The sequence below is a fragment of the Bombina bombina genome, chromosome 6, assembly GCF_027579735.1.
Source record: "Bombina bombina isolate aBomBom1 chromosome 6, aBomBom1.pri, whole genome shotgun sequence".
NCBI lineage: Eukaryota > Metazoa > Chordata > Amphibia > Anura > Bombinatoridae > Bombina > Bombina bombina.
Genome location: NC_069504.1, coordinates 1,097,690,127 through 1,097,711,046, shown reverse-complemented (window position 1 = coordinate 1,097,711,046; position 20,920 = coordinate 1,097,690,127). Strand labels below are relative to the sequence as shown.

Genomic DNA, 20,920 nt, shown 5'->3' with positions numbered 1-20,920 from the left:
TTCACATTCGTACTGAAAATCGCATGAAATGAAAACGAATATCCAAATTAATGCACCAGCAAATTTGAAAGAAAACGAAAAAATACTGATGAAATATGTTAGTATTTATTACTTTTAAAGGCTTAAAGGGACACTCAAGTCCAAAAAAAACTTTCATGTTTCAAATAGGGCATGTAATTTTAAACAACTTTCCAATTTACTTTTATCACCAATTTTGCTTTGTTCTTTTGGTATTCTTAGTTGAAAGCTAGACCTAGGAAGGCTCATATGATAATTTCTAAGCCCTTGAAGGCCGCCTCTAATCACATGCTTTGTATTTGCTTTTCACAGCAGGGGACAGCTAGTTCAGGTAAACCCTATAGATAACATTGTGATCACGCCCGTGGATTGTGGCAGACACTGCACTAAGTGGCTAAAATGAAAGTCAATAGATAATAAATAAAATGTCATGTGATCAGGGGGCTGACAGAAGATGCTTAGATACAAGGTAATCACAGAGGTAAAAAGTATATTAATATAACTGTGTTGTTTATGCAAAACTGGGGAATGGGTAATAAAGGGATTATCTATCTTTTAAAACAACAAAAATTCTGGTGTTGACTGTCCCTTTAATACTTAATGACCTCTGAAAGTTTAACTTTAGTGCAGGTTCTGGAAGCATAATGGATAAGGTCTGGCAAAAAGAGGATCAGGTTAGCGCACTCTCCAGAGCGCGTTAGGGTAAGAATGTAGCTAGAGGCAAACTTTTTAAATGAAGTTTTGAAACCTTTACATTTGTTTAACGAAAATAAATTTAATTCTTTAAATTTTTGTTTCTTTTAAACGAAAACCGAATAGTGCAGGCAACAGATGTTCGGGGAAACACATTTTCTCAAATATTTGGAATGAAAATGTAATCCGAAACAAAATTGTATTCCCTGTACATCTCTACTACACACGTGCACGCTCCGGAGTTTACACCTCTGCTTTTCAACAAAAGATACCAAGAAAACAAAGACATTTAAATTAAAAGTAATAAAAGTAAATTAGAAAGTTGTTTAAAATTGCTTGCTCTATCTGAGTCATGAAAGAAAAAATGTGTGTTTCATATCCCTTTAAAGGTATAAGTATCAAATCCAAAGATTTCTTTATAATCGTATAAGTTTTACTACTACAACACTTAGTGGATTACCAACTAGTCATTAATTAACAGCGCGTGTCCCTCCCTGTTTTTTTATAAGGATGAATGGTGTCCTAATAAAAACAGAATTTATGCTTACCTGATAAATTACTTTCTCCAACGGTGTGTCCGGTCCACGGCGTCATCCTTACTTGTGGGATATTCTCTTCCCCAACAGGAAATGGCAAAGAGCCCAGCAAAGCTGGTCACATGATCCCCCCTAGGCTCCGCCTTCCCCAGTCATTCGACCGACGTAAAGGAGGAATATGCATAGGAGAAATCATATGATACCGTGGTGACTGTAGTTAGAGAAAATAATCCAACAGACCTGATCAAAAACCAGGGCGGGCCGTGGACCGGACACACCGTTGGAGAAAGTAATTTATCAGGTAAGCATAAATTCTGTTTTCTCCAACATAGGTGTGTCCGGTCCACGGCGTCATCCTTACTTGTGGGAACCAATACCAAAGCTTTAGGACACGGATGATGGGAGGGAACAAATCAGGTCGCCTAGATGGAAGGCACCACGGTTTGCAAAACCTTTCTCCCAAAAATAGCCTCAGAAGAAGCAAAAGTATCAAATTTGTAGAATTTGGCAAAAGTGTGCAGTGAAGACCAAGTCGCTGCCTTACATATCTGATCAACAGAAGCCTCGTTCTTGAAGGCCCAAGTGGAAGCCACAGCCCTAGTGGAGTGAGCTGTGATCCTTTCAGGAGGCTGCCGTCCGGCAGTCTCATAAGCCAATCGGATAATGCTTTTAAGCCAGAAAGATAGAGAGGTAGAAGTTGCTTTTTGACCTCTCCTTTTACCAGAATAAACAACAAACAAAGAAGATGTTTGTCTGAAATCCTTAGTAGCTGCTAAGTAAAATTTGAGAGCACGAACTACATCTAAGTTGTGCAACAAACGTTCCTTCTTTGAAACTGGATTAGGACACAAAGAAGGCACGACTATCTCCTGGTTAATATTTTTATTAGAAACAACTTTCGGAAGAAAACCAGGTTTAGTACGCAAAACCACCTTATCTGCATGGAACACCAGATATGGAGGAGAACACTGCAGAGCAGATAACTCTGAAACTCTTCTAGCAGAAGAGATTGCAACCAAAAACAAAACTTTCCAAGATAATAACTTTATATCAACGGAATGTAGGGGTTCAAACGGAATCCCCTGAAGAACTGAAAGAACTAGATTGAGACTCCAGGGAGGAGTCAAAGGTTTGTAAACAGGCTTGATTCTAACCAGAGCCTGAACAAAAGCCTGAACGTCTGGTACAGCCGCCAGCTTTTTGTGAAGTAAAACAGATAAAGCAGAAATCTGTCCCTTCAAAGAACTCGCAGATAGTCCTTTCTCCAAACCCTCTTGAAGAAAGGATAGAATCCTAGGAATTTTTATCTTGTTCCATGGGAATCCTTTAGATTCGCACCAACAGATATATTTTTTCCATATTTTATGGTAGATTTTTCTAGTTACAGGCTTTCTAGCCTGAACAAGAGTATCAATGACAGAATCTGAGAACCCTCGCTTTGATAAAATCAAGCGTTCAATCTCCAAGCAGTCAGTTGGAGTGAAACCAGATTCGGATGTTCGAACGGACCTTGAACAAGAAGGTCCTGTCTCAGAGGTAGCTTCCATGGTGGAGCTGATGACATATTCACCAGGTCTGCATACCAAGTCCTGCGTGGCCATGCAGGAGCTATCAAGATCACCGATACCCTCTCCTGTTTGATTCTGGCTACCAGCCTGGGAATGAGAGGAAACGGTGGGAACACATAAGCTAGGTTGAAGGTCCAAGGTGCTACTAGTGCATCCACTAGAGCCGCCTTGGGATCCCTGGATCTGGACCCGTAGCAAGGAACCTTGAAGTTCTGACGAGACGCCATCAGATCCATGTCTGGAATGCCCCACAATTGAATTATTTGGGCAAAAATTTCCGGATGGAGTTCCCACTCCCCCGGATGAAATGTCTGACGACTCAGAAAATCCGCTTCCCAATTTTCCACTCCTGGGATGTGGATTGCAGACAAGTGGCAGGAGTGATTCTCCGCCCATTGAATTATTTTGGTCACTTCTTCCATCGCCAGGGAACTCCTTGTTCCCCCCTGATGGTTGATATACGCAACAGTCGTCATGTTGTCTGATTGAAACCTTATGAATTTGGCCTTTGCAAGTTGAGGCCAAGCTCTGAGAGCATTGAATATCGCTCTCAGTTCCAGAATGTTTATCGGTAGAAGAGATTCTTCCCGAGACCAAAGCCCCTGAGCTTTCAGGGGTTCCCAGACCGCGCCCCAGCCCACCAGACTGGCGTCGGTCGTGACAATGACCCACTCCGGTCTGCGGAAGCTCATCCCTTGTGACAGGTTGTCCAGGGTCAGCCACCAACGGAGTGAGTCTCTGATCCTCTGATCTACTTGTATCGTTGGAGACAAGTCTGTATAATCCCCATTCCACTGTCTGAGCATGCACAGTTGTAATGGTCTTAGATGAATTCGCGCAAAAGGAACTATGTCCATTGCCGCCACCATCAAACCTATTACTTCCATGCACTGCGCTATGGAAGGAAGAAGAACAGAATGAAGTACTTGACAAGAGTTTAGAAGTTTTGATTTTCTGGCTTCTGTCAGAAAAATCTTCATTTCTAAAGAGTCTATTATCGTTCCCAAGAAGGGGACTCTTGTTGACGGAGATAGAGAACTTTTCTCTACGTTCACTTTCCACCCGTGACATCTGAGAAAGGCTAGGACAATGTCCGTATGAGCCTTTGCTTGTGGCAGGGACGACGCTTGAATTAGAATGTCGTCCAAGTAAGGTACTACTGCAATGCCCCTCGGTCTTAGCACCGCTAGAAGGGACCCTAGTACCTTTGTGAAAATTCTTGGGGCAGTGGCTAATCCGAATGGAAGTGCCACGAACTGGTAATGTTTGTCCAGAAACGCGAACCTTAGGAACTGATGATGTTCCTTGTGGATAGGAATATGTAGATACGCATCCTTTAAATCCACCGTGGTCATGAATTGACCTTCCTGGATGGTAGGAAGAATTGTTCGAATGGTTTCCATCTTGAACGATGGAACCCTGAGAAATTTGTTTAAGATCTTGAGATCCAAGATTGGTCTGAATGTTCCCTCTTTTTTGGGAACTATGAACAGATTTGAGTAGAATCCCATCCCTTGTTCCTTCAATGGAACAGGATGAATCACTCCCATTTTTAACAGGTCTTCTACACAATGTAAGAATGCCTGTTTTTTTATGTGGTCTGAAGACAATTGAGACCTGTGGAATCTTCCCCTTGGGGGTAGTTCCTTGAATTCCAGAAGATAACCTTGGGAGACTATTTCTAGAGCCCAAGGATCCAGAACATCTCTTGCCCATGCCTGAGCGAAGAGAGAAAGTCTGCCCCCCACCAGATCCGGTCCCGGATCGGGGGCCAACATCTCATGCTGTCTTGGTAGCAGTGGCAGGTTTCTTGGCCTGCTTACCTTTGTTCCAGCCTTGCATGGGCCTCCAGGCTGGCTTGGCTTGAGACGTATTACCCTCTTGCTTAGAGGGAGTAGAGCTTGAGGCTGGTCCGTTTCTTCGAAAGGGACGAAAATTAGGCTTATTTTTAGCCTTGAAAGACCTATCCTGAGGAAGGGCGTGGCCCTTTCCCCCAGTGATATCTGAAATAATCTCTTTCAAGTCAGGACCAAACAGCGTTTTCCCCTTGAAAGGAATATTAAGCAATTTGTTCTTGGATGACGCATCCGCTGACCAAGATTTTAGCCATAGCGCTCTGCGCGCCACAATAGCAAACCCTGAATTTTTCGCCGCTAATCTAGCTAAATGCAGGGTAGCGTCTAGAGTAAAAGAATTAGCCAATTTAAGAGCACGAATTCTGTCCACAATCTCCTCCAAAGGAGTAGCTTTATCTAACGACTTTTCTAGTTCATCAAACCAAAAAGACGCTGCTGCAGTAACAGGAACAATGCATGAAATTGGCTGTAGAAGGTAACCTTGCTGAACAAACATCTTTTTAAGCAAACCTTCTAACTTTTTATCCATAGGATCTTTGAAAGCACAACTATCTTCTATAGGGATAGTGGTGCGTTTGTTTAAGGTAGAGACCGCCCCCTCAACCTTAGGGACTGTCTGCCATAAGTCCTTTCTAGGGTCGACTATAGGAAACAATTTCTTAAATATAGGGGGAGGGACAAAAGGTATGCCGGGCCTTTCCCACTCTTTGTTTACAATATCCACCACCCGCTTGGGTATAGGAAAAGCTTCGGGGGGCACCGGGACCTCTAGAAACTTGTCCATCTTACATAATTTCTCTGGAACGACCAATTGTCACAATCATCCAGAGTAGATAACACCTCCTTAAGCAGAGCGTGGAGATGTTCCAATTTAAATTTGAATGTAATAACATCAGGTTCAGCTTGTTGAGAAATTTTTCCTGAATCTGAAATTTCTCCCTCAGACAAAACCTCCCTAGCCCCTTCAGACTGGTGTAAGGGCATGTCAGAACCATTATCATCTGCGCCCTCATGCTCTACAGTATCTAAAACAGAGCAGTCGCGCTTTCGCTGATAAGTGGGCATTTTGGCTAAAATGTTTTTAATAGAATTATCCATTACAGCCGTTAATTGTTGCATAGTAAGAATAACAGGCGCACTAGATGTACTAGGGGCCTCTTGTGTGGGCAAGACTGGTGTAGACACATAAGGGGATGATGCAGTACCATGCTTACTCCCCTCACTAGAGGAATCATCTTGGGCATCATTTTCACTATCACATGCATCACATATATTTAAATGAGAAGGAACTTTGGCTTCCTGACATACAGAACATAGTCTATCTGAAGGTACAGACATGATAAACAGGCATAAACTTGATAACAAAGTACAAAAAACGTTTTAAAATAAAACCGTTACTGTCACTTTAAATTTTAAACTGAACACACTTTATTACTGAATATGCGAAAAAGTATGAAGGAATTGTCCAAAATTCACCAAAATTTCACCACAGTGTCATAAAGCCTTGAAAGTATTGCACACCAAATTTGAAAGATTTAACTCTTAAAATAACGGAACCGGAGCCGTTTTTACATTTAACCCCTATACAGTCCCTGGTATCTGCTTTGCTGAGACCCAACCAAGCCCAGAGGGGAATACGATACCAAATGACGCCTTCAGGACGCTTTTTCAGTGTATCTGAGCTCCTCACACATGCATCTGCATGCTCTGACTCCCAAAAACAACTGCGCATTAGTGGCGCGAAACTGAGGCTCTGCCTAAGACTATAGAAGGCCCCCAGTGAAAAAGGTGTCCAAAACAGTGCCTGCCGTTTTTATTACCAACATACCCAGATAAAAACAACTCCTCAGAGTAATAAACCATTAAACATGCTTATAAAACAAACGTTTTAGCCCAGAAAAATGTCTACCAGTCCTTAAAGCCCTTGTGAAGCCCTTTATAAATTGTTATTAAAATGGCTTACCGGATCCCATAGGGAAAATGACAGCTTCCAGCATTACCAAGTCTTGTTAGAAATGTGTCATACTTCAAGCAGTAAAAGTCTGCACACTGTTCCCCCAACTGAAGTTACTTCATCTCAACAGTCCTGTGTGGAACAGCCATCGATTTTAGTAACGGTTGCTAAAATCATCTTCCTCTTACAAACAGAAATCTTCATCTCTTTTCTGTTTCAGAGTAAATAGTACATACCAGCACTATTTTAAAATAACAAACTCTTGATTGAAGCAATAAAACTACATTTAAACACCAAAAAACTCTAAGCCATCTCCGTGGAGATGTTGCCTGTACAACGGCAAAGAGAATGACTGGGGAAGGCGGAGCCTAGGGGGGATCATGTGACCAGCTTTGCTGGGCTCTTTGCCATTTCTTGTTGGGGAAGAGAATATCCCACAAGTAAGGATGACGCCGTGGACCGGACACACCTATGTTGGAGAAACAGTATCTTTATTGGATTCAGGGAACTCTCTTTTAATTGCTTTCTCTTTATTTATGCATTTATATATTTATATTTTATTTATTGGTGTAAAAGACCAAAACAATACTTACAACCCATAATAGAATGTTAGTTTTGCATATTTCATGAATTGTAGTTTAAAAGTACAAATCACTGCTCTGGTCCTGAAATTAAACATTTACAGTTCAGTTAACAGAAAATAAGTGCTGTATAGAATGATGTATTTAAAGCAACGATTAGCCTGAGCATAATATGCAGTTGTGTATTTTATTTTATTATATTTGTTCATCTAATATTGAAAAACTAAGTGTAAACATTGCTTTTTTATAAACCAAACGGTACCACTATGTTGTCATCTAGGTTTTCCTACTCTAATGTTTTTTTGCAGAGGCCAATTAAGGACAGCTATAATCAGTCACTAGACTGTGCAAATAATGGCTATGTGGAATATAGAAGTGTCTGAAGTCTGCACTCCCAATTTTAACAGGAATTGGAAAACCCAACATTTGTAGAATTAAACTGCATGAAAAAGGGTTAAAATAAATAATGAACACATACTGTATTGCGTTGTTTTTTTTGGTTCAACACATGATTAAACATTTTAAGAGAATTAGCTGGAAACATACTTGTGTTTAAGATACATATCTTTCAAACCTCAAAACCAATTTCTTAAAGGGAGACTAAACCCAATTTTTTTTATTTCATGGTTCAGATAGAGCACATAATTTTAAGCAACTTTCGAATTTACTCCTATTATCAATTTGTCTTTGTTCTCTTGCTATCTTTATTTGAAAAAAACAGGAATATAAGCTTAGCAGCAGTCCTATTTTTGGTTTAGAACCCTGAATAGCACTTGCTGATTGGTGGGTACATTTAGCCACCAATCAGCATTAGTGCAATCCAGGTGCTGAACCAAAAATGGGCCGGCTCCTAAGCTTTCATTCCTGCTTTTCAAATAAAGATACCAAAAGAAAAAATGATAATAGGAGTAAATTAGAAAGCTGCTTAAAATTGCCTGCTCTATCTGAATCATGAAAGAAAAAAAATGGGTTTAGTGTCCCTTTAATGGGTTTCATGGGCTGTTCAACTGATATAATTATCATTTCTGTTCCCAAGTAACTTTAATTTTTTTCTTTTAGTTTAACAATATGCTGCTGTACTGCGTTCCTAAATTCAGCCTGGTTGGTACTAAGTACTCTGTTCGTACAAGGATTGCATTGGAAGGTATGAAAGTTGTAGAGACACAAAATGAAGATTATCCGCACACCTTTCAAATCTCTGGAAAAGAGCGAACGATGGAGCTGCAGGCCAGGTAAGTCCTTGAGACGCTCGCCGGATTCAGCGGCTGTGTGTGAATTTTGTTGTGTTTTGTAAAAAGCTAATATCTGATTTCTTTTAATTGTAGCTCCAGCCAAAACAAAGAGGAGTGGATTAAGGCAAGTGTCTGTTTTGGTTCTGCATTTAAAACATTATGTTTATTTATTGTAACATCTAATCATAAAGAATACAAAAAAAGTAATTTATATTTGTATGTTTGAGTGTTAAAGTGATGGTAAATTTCAGACTATAAGAATGTCGCAATAAAAAATATATTAGTTTGCAAGTAAAACCAGATAATTATTTTGTCTATATATACACATATATATATATATATATATATATATATATATATATATATATATACAGTATCTCACAAAAGTGAGTACACCCCTCACATTTTTGTAAATAGTTTATTATATCTTTTCATGTGACAACACTGAAGAAATGACACTTTGCTACAATGTAAAGTAGTGAGTGTACAGCCTGTATAACGGTGAAAATTTGCTGTCGCCTCAAAATAACTCAACACACAGCCATAAATGTCTAAACCGTTGGCAACAAAAGTGAGTACACCACTAAGTGGAAATGTCCAAATTGGGCCCAATTAGCCATTTTCCCTCCCCGGTGTCATGTGACTTGTTAGTGTTACAAGGTCTCAGGTGTGAATGGGGAGCAGGTGTGTTAAATTTGGTGTTATCGCTCTCACACGCTCTCATACTGGTCACTGGAAGTTCAACATGGCACCTCATGGCAAAGAACTCTCTGAGGATCTGAAAAAAGAATTGTTGCTCTACATAAAGATGGCCTAGGCTATAAGAAGACTGCCAAGACCCTGAAACTGTGCTGCAGCAAGACCATACAGCAGTTTCACAAGACAGGTTCCACTCAGAACAGGCCACTCCATGGTCGACCAAAGAAGTTGAGTGCACATGCTCAGCGTATAATATGCGTATGAGTACTGCCAGCATTGCTGCTGAGGTTAAAGGGGTGGGGGTCAGCCTGTCAGTGCTCAGACCATATGCTGCACACTGCATCAAATTGGTCTGCATGGCTGTTGTCCCAGAAGGAAGCCTCTTCTTAAGGTGATGCACAAGAAAGCCCGCAAACAGTTTGCTGAAGACAAGCAGACTAAGGACATGGATTACTGGAACCATGTCCTGTGGTCCAATGAGAGCAAGATAAACGTATTTGTTTCAGATGGTGTCAAGCGTGTGTGGCGGCAACCAGGTGAGGAGTACAAAGACAAGTGTGTCTTGCCTACAGTCAAGCATGGTGGTGGGAGTGTCATGGTCTAGGCCTGCATGAGTGCTGCCGGCACTGGGAAGCTACAGTTCATTGAGGAAACCATGAATGCCAACATGTACTGTGACATACTGAAGCAGAGCATGATCCCCTCCCTTCGGAGACTGGGCCGCAGGGCAGTATTCCAACATAATGACCCCAAACACACCTCCAAGACGACCACTGCCTTGCTAAAGAAGCTGAGAGTAAAGGTGATGGATTGGCCAAGCATGTCTCCAGATCTAAACCTTATTGAGCATCTGTGGGGCATCCTCAAACGGAAGGTGGTGGAGCGCAAGGTCTCTTAACATCCCCCAGCTCCATGATGTCATCATGGAGGAGTGGAAGAGGACTCCAGTTGCAACCTGTGAAGCTCTGATGAACTTAATGCCCAAGAGGGTTAAGGCAATGTTAGAAAATAATGGTGGCCACACAAAATATTGACACTTTGGGCCCAATTCGGACATTTCCACTTAGTGGTGTACTCACTTTTGTTGCCAACGGTTTAGACATTAATGGCTGTGTGTTGAGTTATTTTGAGGGGACAGCAAATTTACACTGTTATACCGGCTGTAGACACATTACTTTACATTCTAGCAAAGTGTCATTTCTTCAGTGTTGTCACATGAAAGGATATAATAAACTATTTACAAAAATGTGAGGGGTGTACTTACTTTTGTGAGATACTGTGTGTGTATATATATATATGTATTTCTTTCATGTAATTAGCAAGAGTCCATGAGCTAGTGACATATGGGATATACATTCCTACCAGGAGGGGCAAAGTTTCCCAAACCTCAAAACGCCTATAAATACACCCTTCACCACACCCACAAATCAGTTTTACAAACTTTGCCTCCCATGGAGGTGGTGAAGTAAGTTTGTGCTAGATTAAAACTTTATTTTGGGGTGTGGATTGTTTTTTCAGCGGAATTGGCTGTCTTTATTTTATCCCTCCCTCTTTAGTGACTCTTGCGTGGAAGTTCCACATCTTGGGTAGTCATTATCCCATACGTCACTAGCTCATGGACTCTTGCTAATTACATGAAAGAAAACATAATTTATGTAAGAACTTACCTGATAAATTCATTTCTTTCATATTAGCAAGAGTCCATGAGACCCACCCTTTTTTGTGGTGGTTATGATTTTTTGTATAAAGCACAATTATTTCCAATTCCTTATTTTATATGCTTTCGCACTTTTTTCTTATCACCCCACTTCTTGGCTATTCGTTAAACTGATTTGTGGGTGTGGTGAGGGGTGTATTTATAGGCGTTTTGAGGTTTGGGAAACTTTGCCCCTCCTGGTAGGAATGTATATCCCATACGTCACTAGCTCATGGACTCTTGCTAATATGAAAGAAATGAATTTATCAGGTAAGTTCTTACATAAATTATGTTATTATAATGAAAGATTTATAATTCTAATTGATATTGTCTATTCTTCCGCCCCCCTTCATTTCCTCTTTTGGCTGGGCTGTGATGAATAGAGCAGTCACATTCACTCTCTATATAGGCTTTCTAAGGGCTTTAAAGGGGCTGAACTTCAAGATTGTCATATGACACACGATTGGATGTTCACTGGAATTGTCATAAAAATAAAAAAAATAAAAAAAATGAATCCAAGTGGGCCGGCATAACATTGCAATACAAGCATTACTATATGCACTAATTTAACCCTTTCACAGATAGATTAAAAACAAAAAAGATACACATATACGTTTTAATGGCAAAGATTACATTTATGGCATTTGATTAGTTAAAGTTTAAAAATCACTTTAAGTCTAAAGAGGGGGTGTTGAATAAAAATATGATTTACTACATGGGTAGTAAAAAATACACAAAAGCATAATCCTTACATGTTTACAGAGGGATAAACTGGATTTAATATTTAAATTAAAGGCCCACAGTTGAAATAAAACAACATATATAATCAACCAGATGTATCAAAAGTGACTTACCTCTATTTTTAAAATTAATTTCTTACAATCTGAATTTCCATCTGCCTCCCTCCTGGAGTGTTTTTATTTGGAAATTTACACTGAACTGATCCAATATCTGCCCAAGAAATGTGTGGATAATCTCTTCTTCCTACAACCATAGTAACATTTGTGCAGCTTTTTCTTCCTACACTGGGTCCCTTCTGTAGCTAAAATATCAATAAATAAGAAAGGGGTACTCTGAAAATCTTGTCCAGAAGTATATGTGATATGGGAGATTCAGGAAGTATATGTGATATGGCAGACTCAGGAAGTATATGTGATATGGGAGATTCAGGAAGTATATGTGATATGGGAGACTCCAGAAGTATATGTGATATGGAAGACTCCAGAAGTATATGTGACATGGGAGACTCAAGAAGTATATGTGACATGGGAGACTTGGGAAGTATATGTGATATGGGAGACTCCGGAAGTATATATGATATGGCAGAATCCGGAAGTATATGTGATATGGGAGACTCCGGAACTATATGTGATATGGGAGACTCCAGAAGTATCTGTGATATGGGAGACTCCAGAAGTAGCTGTGATATGGGTGACTCCAGAAGTATATGTGATATGGCAGACTCAGGAAGTATATGTGATATGGGAGCCTCCAGAAGTATATGTGATATGGGAGACTCAGGAAGTATATGTGATATGGGAGACTCAGGAAGTATATGTGATATGGGAGACTCGGGAAGTATATGTGATATGGCAGACTAAGGAAGTGTATGTGATATGGGAGACTCAGGAAGTATATGTGATATGGGAGACTCAGGAAGTATGTGAGATAAAGGAGACTCAGGAAGTATATGTGATATGGGAGACTCGGGAAGTATATGTGATATGGCAGACTCAGGAAGTATATGTGATATGGGAGACTCGGGAAGTATATGTGATATGGCAGACTCAGGAAGTATATGTGATATGGGAGACTCAGGAAGTATATGTGATATGGCAGACTCAGGAAGTATATGTGATATGGGAGACTCAGGAAGTATATGTGATATGGGAGACTCAGGAAGTATATGTGATATGGGAGACTCAGGAAGTATATGTGACATGGGAGACTCGGGAAGTATATGTGATATGGGAGACTCCAGAAGTATATGTGATATGGGAGACTCCAGAAGTATATGTGATATGGCAGACTCAGGAAGTATATGTGATATGGGAGACTCGGGAAGTATATGTGATATGGGAGAGTCAGGAAGTATATGTGATATGGGAGACTCAAGAAGTATATGTGACATGGGAGACTCAAGAAGTATATGTGACATGGGAGACTCAAGAAGTATATGTGACATGGGAGACTTGGGAAGTATATGTGATATGGGAGACTCCGGAAGTATATATGATATGGCAGAATCCGGAAGTATATGTGATATGGGAGACTCCGGAACTATATGTGATATGGGAGACTCCAGAAGTATCTGTGATATGGGAGACTCCAGAAGTAGCTGTGATATGGGTGACTCCAGAAGTATATGTGATATGGCAGACTCAGGAAGTATATGTGATATGGGAGCCTCCAGAAGTATATGTGATATGGGCGACTCAGGAAGTATATGTGATATGGCAGACTCAGGAAGTATATGTGATATGGGATACTCGGGAAGTATATGTGATATGGGAGACTCGGGAAGTATATGTGATATGGGAGACTCAGGAAGTATATGTGATATGGGAGACTCAGGAAATATATGTGAAATGGGAGACTCAGGAAGTATATGTGATATGGGAGACTCAGCAAGTATATGTGATATGGGAGACTCAAGAAGTATAGGTGACATGGGAGACTCAAGAAGTATATGTGACATGGGAGACTCAAGAAGTATATGTGACATGGGAGACTCCGGAAGTATATATGATATGGCAGAATCCGGAAGTATATGTGATATGGGAGACTCCAGAAGTAGCTGTGATATGGGTCACTCCAGAAGTAGATTTGATATGGGAGACTCCAGAAGTAGATGTGATATGGGAGACTCTGGAAGTATATGTGATACTTCCCACACTGGGTCCCTTCTGTAGTTTGAGATCAATAAATATGAAAGGGGTACTCTGAAAATCTTGCCCAGAAGTATATGTGATATGGGAGACTCAAGAAGTATATGTGATATGGGATACTCAGGAAGTATATTTGAAATGGGAGACTTGGGAAGTATATTTGAAATGGGAGACTTGGGAAGTATATGTGATATGGAAGACTCCGGAAGTATATATGATATGGGAGACTCCAGAAGTATATGTGAAATAGGAGACTTGGGAAGTATATGTGATATGGGAGACTTGGGAAGTATATGTGATATGGGAGACTCCAGAAGTATATGTGATATGGGAGACTCCCGAAGTATATGTGATATAGGAGACTCCATAAGTGTATGTGAAATAGGAGACTTGGGAAGTATATGTGATATAGGATACTCAGGAAGTATATGTGATATGGGAGACTCCAAAAGTATATATGATATGGGAGACTCCAGAACTATATGTGATATGGGAGACACAGGAAGTAGATGTGATATGGTAGTCTCCAGAAGTATATATGATATGGGAGACTCCGGAAGTATATGTGATATGGGAGACTCCAGAACTATATGTTATATGGGAGGCTCAGGAAGTAGATATGATATGGGAGACTTGGGAAGTATATGTGAAATGGGAGACTTGGGAAGTATATGTGATATGGGAGACTCCAGAAGTATATGTGATATGGGAGACTCTAGAAGTATATGTGATATGGGAGACTCTAGAAGTATATGTGATATGGGAGACTCAAGAAGTATATGTGATATGGGAGACTCAAGAAGTATATGTGATATGGGAGACTCTAGAAGTATATGTGATATGGGAGACTCTAAAAGTATATGTGATACGGGAGACTCTAGAAGTATATGTGATATGGGAGAATCTAGAAGTATATGTGATATGGGAGACTCAAGAAGTATATGTGATATGGGAGACTCAAGAAGTATATGTGATATGGGAGACTCTAGAAGTATATGTGATATGGGAGACTCTAGAAGTATATGTGATATGGGAGACTCTAGAAGTATATGTGATATGGGAGACTCAAGAAGTATATGTGATATGGGAGACTCAAGAAGTATAGGTGACATGGGAGACTCAAGAAGTATAGGTGACATGGGAGACTCAAGAAGTATATGTGACATGGGAGACTCCGGAAGTATATATGATATGGCAGAATCCGGAAGTATATGTGATATGGGAGACTCCAGAAGTAGCTGTGATATGGGTCACTCCAGAAGTAGATTTGATATGGGAGACTCCAGAAGTAGATGTGATATGGGAGACTCTGGAAGTATATGTGATACTTCCCACACTGGGTCCCTTCTGTAGTTTGAGATCAATAAATATGAAAGGGGTACTCTGAAAATCTTGCCCAGAAGTATATGTGATATGGGAGACTCAAGAAGTATATGTGATATGGGATACTCAGGAAGTATATTTGAAATGGGAGACTTGGGAAGTATATTTGAAATGGGAGACTTGGGAAGTATATGTGATATGGAAGACTCCGGAAGTATATATGATATGGGAGACTCCAGAAGTATATGTGAAATAGGAGACTTGGGAAGTATATGTGATATGGGAGACTTGGGAAGTATATGTGATATGGGAGACTCCAGAAGTATATGTGATATGGGAGACTCCCGAAGTATATGTGATATAGGAGACTCCATAAGTGTATGTGAAATAGGAGACTTGGGAAGTATATGTGATATAGGATACTCAGGAAGTATATGTGATATGGGAGACTCCAAAAGTATATATGATATGGGAGACTCCAGAACTATATGTGATATGGGAGACACAGGAAGTAGATGTGATATGGTAGTCTCCAGAAGTATATATGATATGGGAGACTCCGGAAGTATATGTGATATGGGAGACTCCAGAACTATATGTTATATGGGAGGCTCAGGAAGTAGATATGATATGGGAGACTTGGGAAGTATATGTGAAATGGGAGACTTGGGAAGTATATGTGATATGGGAGACTCCAGAAGTATATGTGATATGGGAGACTCTAGAAGTATATGTGATATGGGAGACTCTAGAAGTATATGTGATATGGGAGACTCAAGAAGTATATGTGATATGGGAGACTCTAGAAGTATATGTGATATGGGAGACTCTAAAAGTATATGTGATACGGGAGACTCTAGAAGTATATGTGATATGGGAGAATCTAGAAGTATATGTGATATGGGAGACTCAAGAAGTATATGTGATATGGGAGACTCAAGAAGTATATGTGATATGGGAGACTCTAGAAGTATATGTGATATGGGAGACTCTAGAAGTATATGTGATATGGGAGACTCTAGAAGTATATGTGATATGGGAGACTCAAGAAGTATATGTGATATGGGAGACTCTAGAAGTATATGTGATATGGGAGACTCTAGAAGTATTTGTGATATGGGAGACTCTAGAAGTATATGTGATATGGGAGACTCTAGAAGTATATGTGATATGGGAGACTCCAGAAGTATATGTGATATGGGAGACTTAGGAAGTATATGTGAAATGAGAGAGGTTGATGTGATACTGGGTCCCTTCTGTAGTTAAGAGATCAATAAATATGAAAGGGGTATTCTGAAATCTTGTCCAGAAGTATATGTGATATAGGAGACTTGGGAAGTATATGTGATATGGGAGACTCCAGAAGTATATGTGATATGGACGAATCGGGAAGTATATGTGATATGGGAGACTTGGGAAGTATATGTGATATGGGAGACTTGGGAAGTATATGTGATATGGGAGACTCAAGAAATACATGTGATATGGGAGACTCCAGAACTATATGTGATATGGGAGACATATGTATGTCTCTCTGTGTATGTGTAAATGTATATGTGTGTGTTTGTGCATACATATGTCTGTGTATCTGTGAATGTATACGTGTGTGTGTTTGTGCATACATATGTCTGTGTATCTGTGAATGTATATGTGTGTGTGTTTGTGCATATGTATGTCTGTGTATCTGTGAATGTATATGTGTGTGTGTTTGTTCATATGTATGTCTGTGTATCTGTGAATGTATATGTGTGTGTTTTTTCATATGTATGTCTGTATCTGTGAATGTATATGTGTGTGTGTTTGTGCATACATATGTCTGTGTATCTGTGAATGTATATGTGTGTGTGTTTGTGCATATGTATGTCTGTGTATCTGTGAATGTATATGTGTGTGTGTTTGTGCATATGTATGTCTGTGTATCTGTGATTGTATGTGTGTTTGTTTGTGCATATGTATGTGTGTGTGTTTGTGCATATGTATGTCTGTGTATCTGAATGTATATGTGTGTGTGTTTGTGTATATGTGTGAATGTATATGTGTGTGTGTTTTGTACATATGTATGTCTGTGTATCTGTGAATGTATATATGTGTGTGTTTTGTACATATGTATGTCTGTGTATCTGTGAATGTATATGTGTGTGTGTTTGTGCATATGTATGTCTGTATATCTGTGATTGTATATGTGTGTGTGTTTTGTACATTTGTATGTCTGTGTATCTGTGAATGTATATGTGTGTGTGTTTGTTCATATGTATGTCTGTATCTGTGAATGTATATGTGTGTGTGTTTGTGCATATGTATGTCTGTATATGTGTGAATGTATCTGTGTGTGTGTTTGTGCATATGTATGTCTGTGTATCTGTGAATGTATATGTGTGTGTGTTTGTGCATATGTATGTCTGTATATGTGTGTGTGTTTGTGGATATGTATGTCTGTGTATCTGTGAATGTATCTATGTGTGTGTTTGTGCATATCTATGTCTGTATATGTGTGTGTGTTTGTGCATTTGTATGTCTGTGTATCTGTGAATGTATATGTGTGTGTGTTTGTGCATATGTATGTCTGTATATGTGTGTGTGTTTGTGCATATGTATGTCTGTATATGTGTGTATTTGTGCATATGTATGTCTGTATATGTGTGTGTGTTTGTGGATATGTATGTCTGTGTATCTGTGAATGTATCTATGTGTGTGTTTGTGCATATGTATGTCTGTGTATCTGTGAATGTATCTATGTGTGTGTTTGTGCATATGTATGTCTGTATATGTGTGTGTGTTTGTGCATTTGTATGTCTGTGTATCTGTGAATGTATATGTGTGTGTGTTTGTGCATATGTATGTCTGTATCAGTGATGTGCAGTCACTAGAGGCAGGTGAGGCAGTGCTTCACCTCTCATATGGGCAAAAATATTTTTTTTTTTATTGGCTTTAAAAAAAAAATTGTAATTTTTTTTCCTCACAGCTATATGTTGTGCAATGAAGAGGCACAAGCAGGTCTGCCCACCATTACACAACATGCTGCGCCACCTACTGGATACAAGTGGTTAAGATCATTGCATGGCCCATTAACTGCTTATTTGAGGCAGTCCTATTTGGGCTGAACCAATCCAGCGAGAGGCATTAGTAAGTGGAACATAGGGTTGGGGCTGGATGTTAAATCATATAAAACAAAACAAAAACGGAAAAAAACAACTTTCATATATTTTGTTGCTGTCCTGTGAACCTGATAGCTTTGCTAAAGTGAAAAAGAGAGTTCTGTTCTTCCCCTCTAAGTGCAGTGGAATGTGCCACTGTCACTTCCTGAATCCTTACAGAGCAGGAAAAGAGGCACAGAGAGTAGTGAGTTTCAGCCACATCTTATTAAAGTAAGATTTTACTGAAAGGGATTCTGTTAGTGAAAATGATAATTTAATGAATGTGGTTTAGTGTTTGTTTACTCTTTTACAGCAGGGTCGTTTTTGTATTTTGTTTACTCAAACTTTACACCCACTAACTTAGCAGCTTGCCTCTGTACTTCACACTAAATTATAGACTCATTTTCTGAACTCTCTGTAGCTCTGCTGTTTTATTACTTAAAATGCAGTGGTCCCTCTCTCCCCCCCTTGTGTGTGTGTCTCTCTCTATATATCTAGCCATCTCTCTCCTTATGTGTTGTTCTCCCCCATGGTCTCTTTCTCTCTCTGTCTCTCTTCCTCCCCCTCTGACTCTCATCCCTTATGTAATGAAAGAATCTATAAGCATAATTTGCAGCATTAAAGTAAAAAGTATGTTTTAAACATATTTTAATGGGCATGGATTTCTAGATCTCATAATCAGAGCAAGCATTGTGTTATCTGGCAAGAGTTTCTGTTACAATCCTTTTAGACTAAAATCAGATGTTTACTAAGTTGACCAGTTTTCCAAGACACCATTTAAAGGGACATGAAACCCATATGCAAATTTAATAAACTTTCCAATTTACATCTAATATCTAATTTTCTTCATTCTTTTGATGTCCTTTGTTGAAAATCATATCTAAATATGCTCAGTAGCTGCTGATTGGTGGCTGCACATAGATACCTCATGTGATTGGCTCACCCATGTGCATTGCTATTTCTTCAACAAAGGATATCTAAAGAATGAAGGCGTATCCTGCCACTGCCTCACCAGCCTCTGACGTCACTGCACGTCACTGGTCTGTATATGTGTGTGTGTTTGTGCATATGTATGTCTGTATATGTGTGTATTTGTGCATATGTATGTCTGTATATGTGTGTGTGTTTGTGCATATGTATGTCTGTATATGTGTGTGTGTTTGTGCATATGTATGTCTGTATATGTGTGTGTGTTTGTGCATATGTATGTCTGTATATGTGTGTATTTGTGCATATGTATGTCTGTATATGTGTGTGTGTTTGTGCATATGTATGTCTGTATATGTGTGTGTGTTTGTGCATATGTATGTCTGTATATGTGTGTATTTGTGCATATGTATGTCTGTATATGTGTGTGTTTGTGCATATGTATGTTTGTATATGTGTGTGTTTGTGCATATGTATGTCTGTATATGTGTGTGTTTGTGCATATGTATGTCTGTATATGTGTGTATTTGTGCATATGTATGTCTGTATATGTGTGTATTTGTGCATATGTATGTCTGTATATGTGTGTGTTTGTGCATATGTATGTCTGTATATGTGTGTGTTTGTGCATATGTATGTCTGTATATGTGTGTGTGTTTGTGCATATGTATGTCTGTATATGTGTGTGTGTTTGTGCATATGTATGTCTGTGTATCTGTGAATGTATATGTGTGTGTTTGTGCACATGTATGTCTGTATATGTGTGTGTGTTTGTGCATAGGTATGTCTGTATATGTGTGTGTGTTTGTGCATATGTATGTCTGTATATGTGTGTGTGTTTGTGCATATGTATGTCTGTATATGTGTGTGTGTTTGTGCATATGTATGTCTGTGTATCTGTGAATGTATATGTGTGTGTTTGTGCACATGTATGTCTGTATATGTGTGTGTGTTTGTGCATAGGTATGTCTGTATATGTGTGTGTGTTTGTGCATATGCATGTCTGTATATGTGTGTGTGTTTGTGCATAGGTATGTCTGTATATGTGTGTGTGTTTGTGCATATGTATGTCTGTATATGTGTGTGTGTTTGTGCATATGTATGTCTGTATATGTGTGTGTGTTTGTGCATATGTATGTCTGTATATATGTGTGTTTGTGGATATGTACAGTATGTGTGTGTGTTTGTGCATATGTATGTCTGTATATGTGTGTGTTTGTGGATATGTACAGTATGCGTGTAAATCTGTGCATATGTATTTATGCGTTATTGGGAATCAGCCTGCAAGGTAAATTAAATTATGTTTGATATAAATCTGTTACCAGTATTGATTCCTTTAGTCCTACTGTGTAAAACACAATCACCAGGCTGGTGATACAGAGTGTGACAAAGTTATGACATATAAAAGACTTATCAGGTGCAATTACTAAGGAACTAACTAATGCACATAAATAAAAAACAAAATACATTTCTTCCCTTTTTAGGCTCTTCAGAACACAATTGCTGAAGTTCAGCAGAGGCATGAAACTTTCAAAATTGCACTAACAAAAGAATTGGAGGAAGCACCTGCTGGGGTTCCTGTAAGTGAAGATGTATTTATTTCATATTCATAATGTCTAGAGGTCCCACAGTTTCAAATTATATGGGAAGTGGTGATATATGATGGGCTATGTAAGGTAAATATATGTATATGAAACAACAACGCCCTCTGCTGACTGTTTGAAAGTAACGCACAGTCAATTGTTAGAAGGGAAAATAAATGTGTATTACACTGCACGTACAAATGAGCGCATGGCTCAATTTATCAAACGTAAG

General features: G+C 39.2%; 1 protein-coding gene across 5 annotated transcripts in view; it reads left to right on the top strand.

Moving 5' to 3' along the window:
• The window catches only part of FGD4 (FYVE, RhoGEF and PH domain containing 4), a 374,120-nt gene that overhangs the window by 330,998 nt on the left and 22,202 nt on the right, over nt 1–20,920 (top strand). For all 5 annotated transcript variants that reach the window (XM_053719017.1, XM_053719020.1, XM_053719021.1 and 2 more), the window contains exons 11-13: nt 8,266–8,438; nt 8,532–8,562; nt 20,590–20,685. In XM_053719017.1, coding sequence (XP_053574992.1) covers nt 8,266–8,438; nt 8,532–8,562; nt 20,590–20,685 — 300 coding nt within the window. The remainder of the gene's footprint in view (nt 1–8,265; nt 8,439–8,531; nt 8,563–20,589; nt 20,686–20,920) is intronic.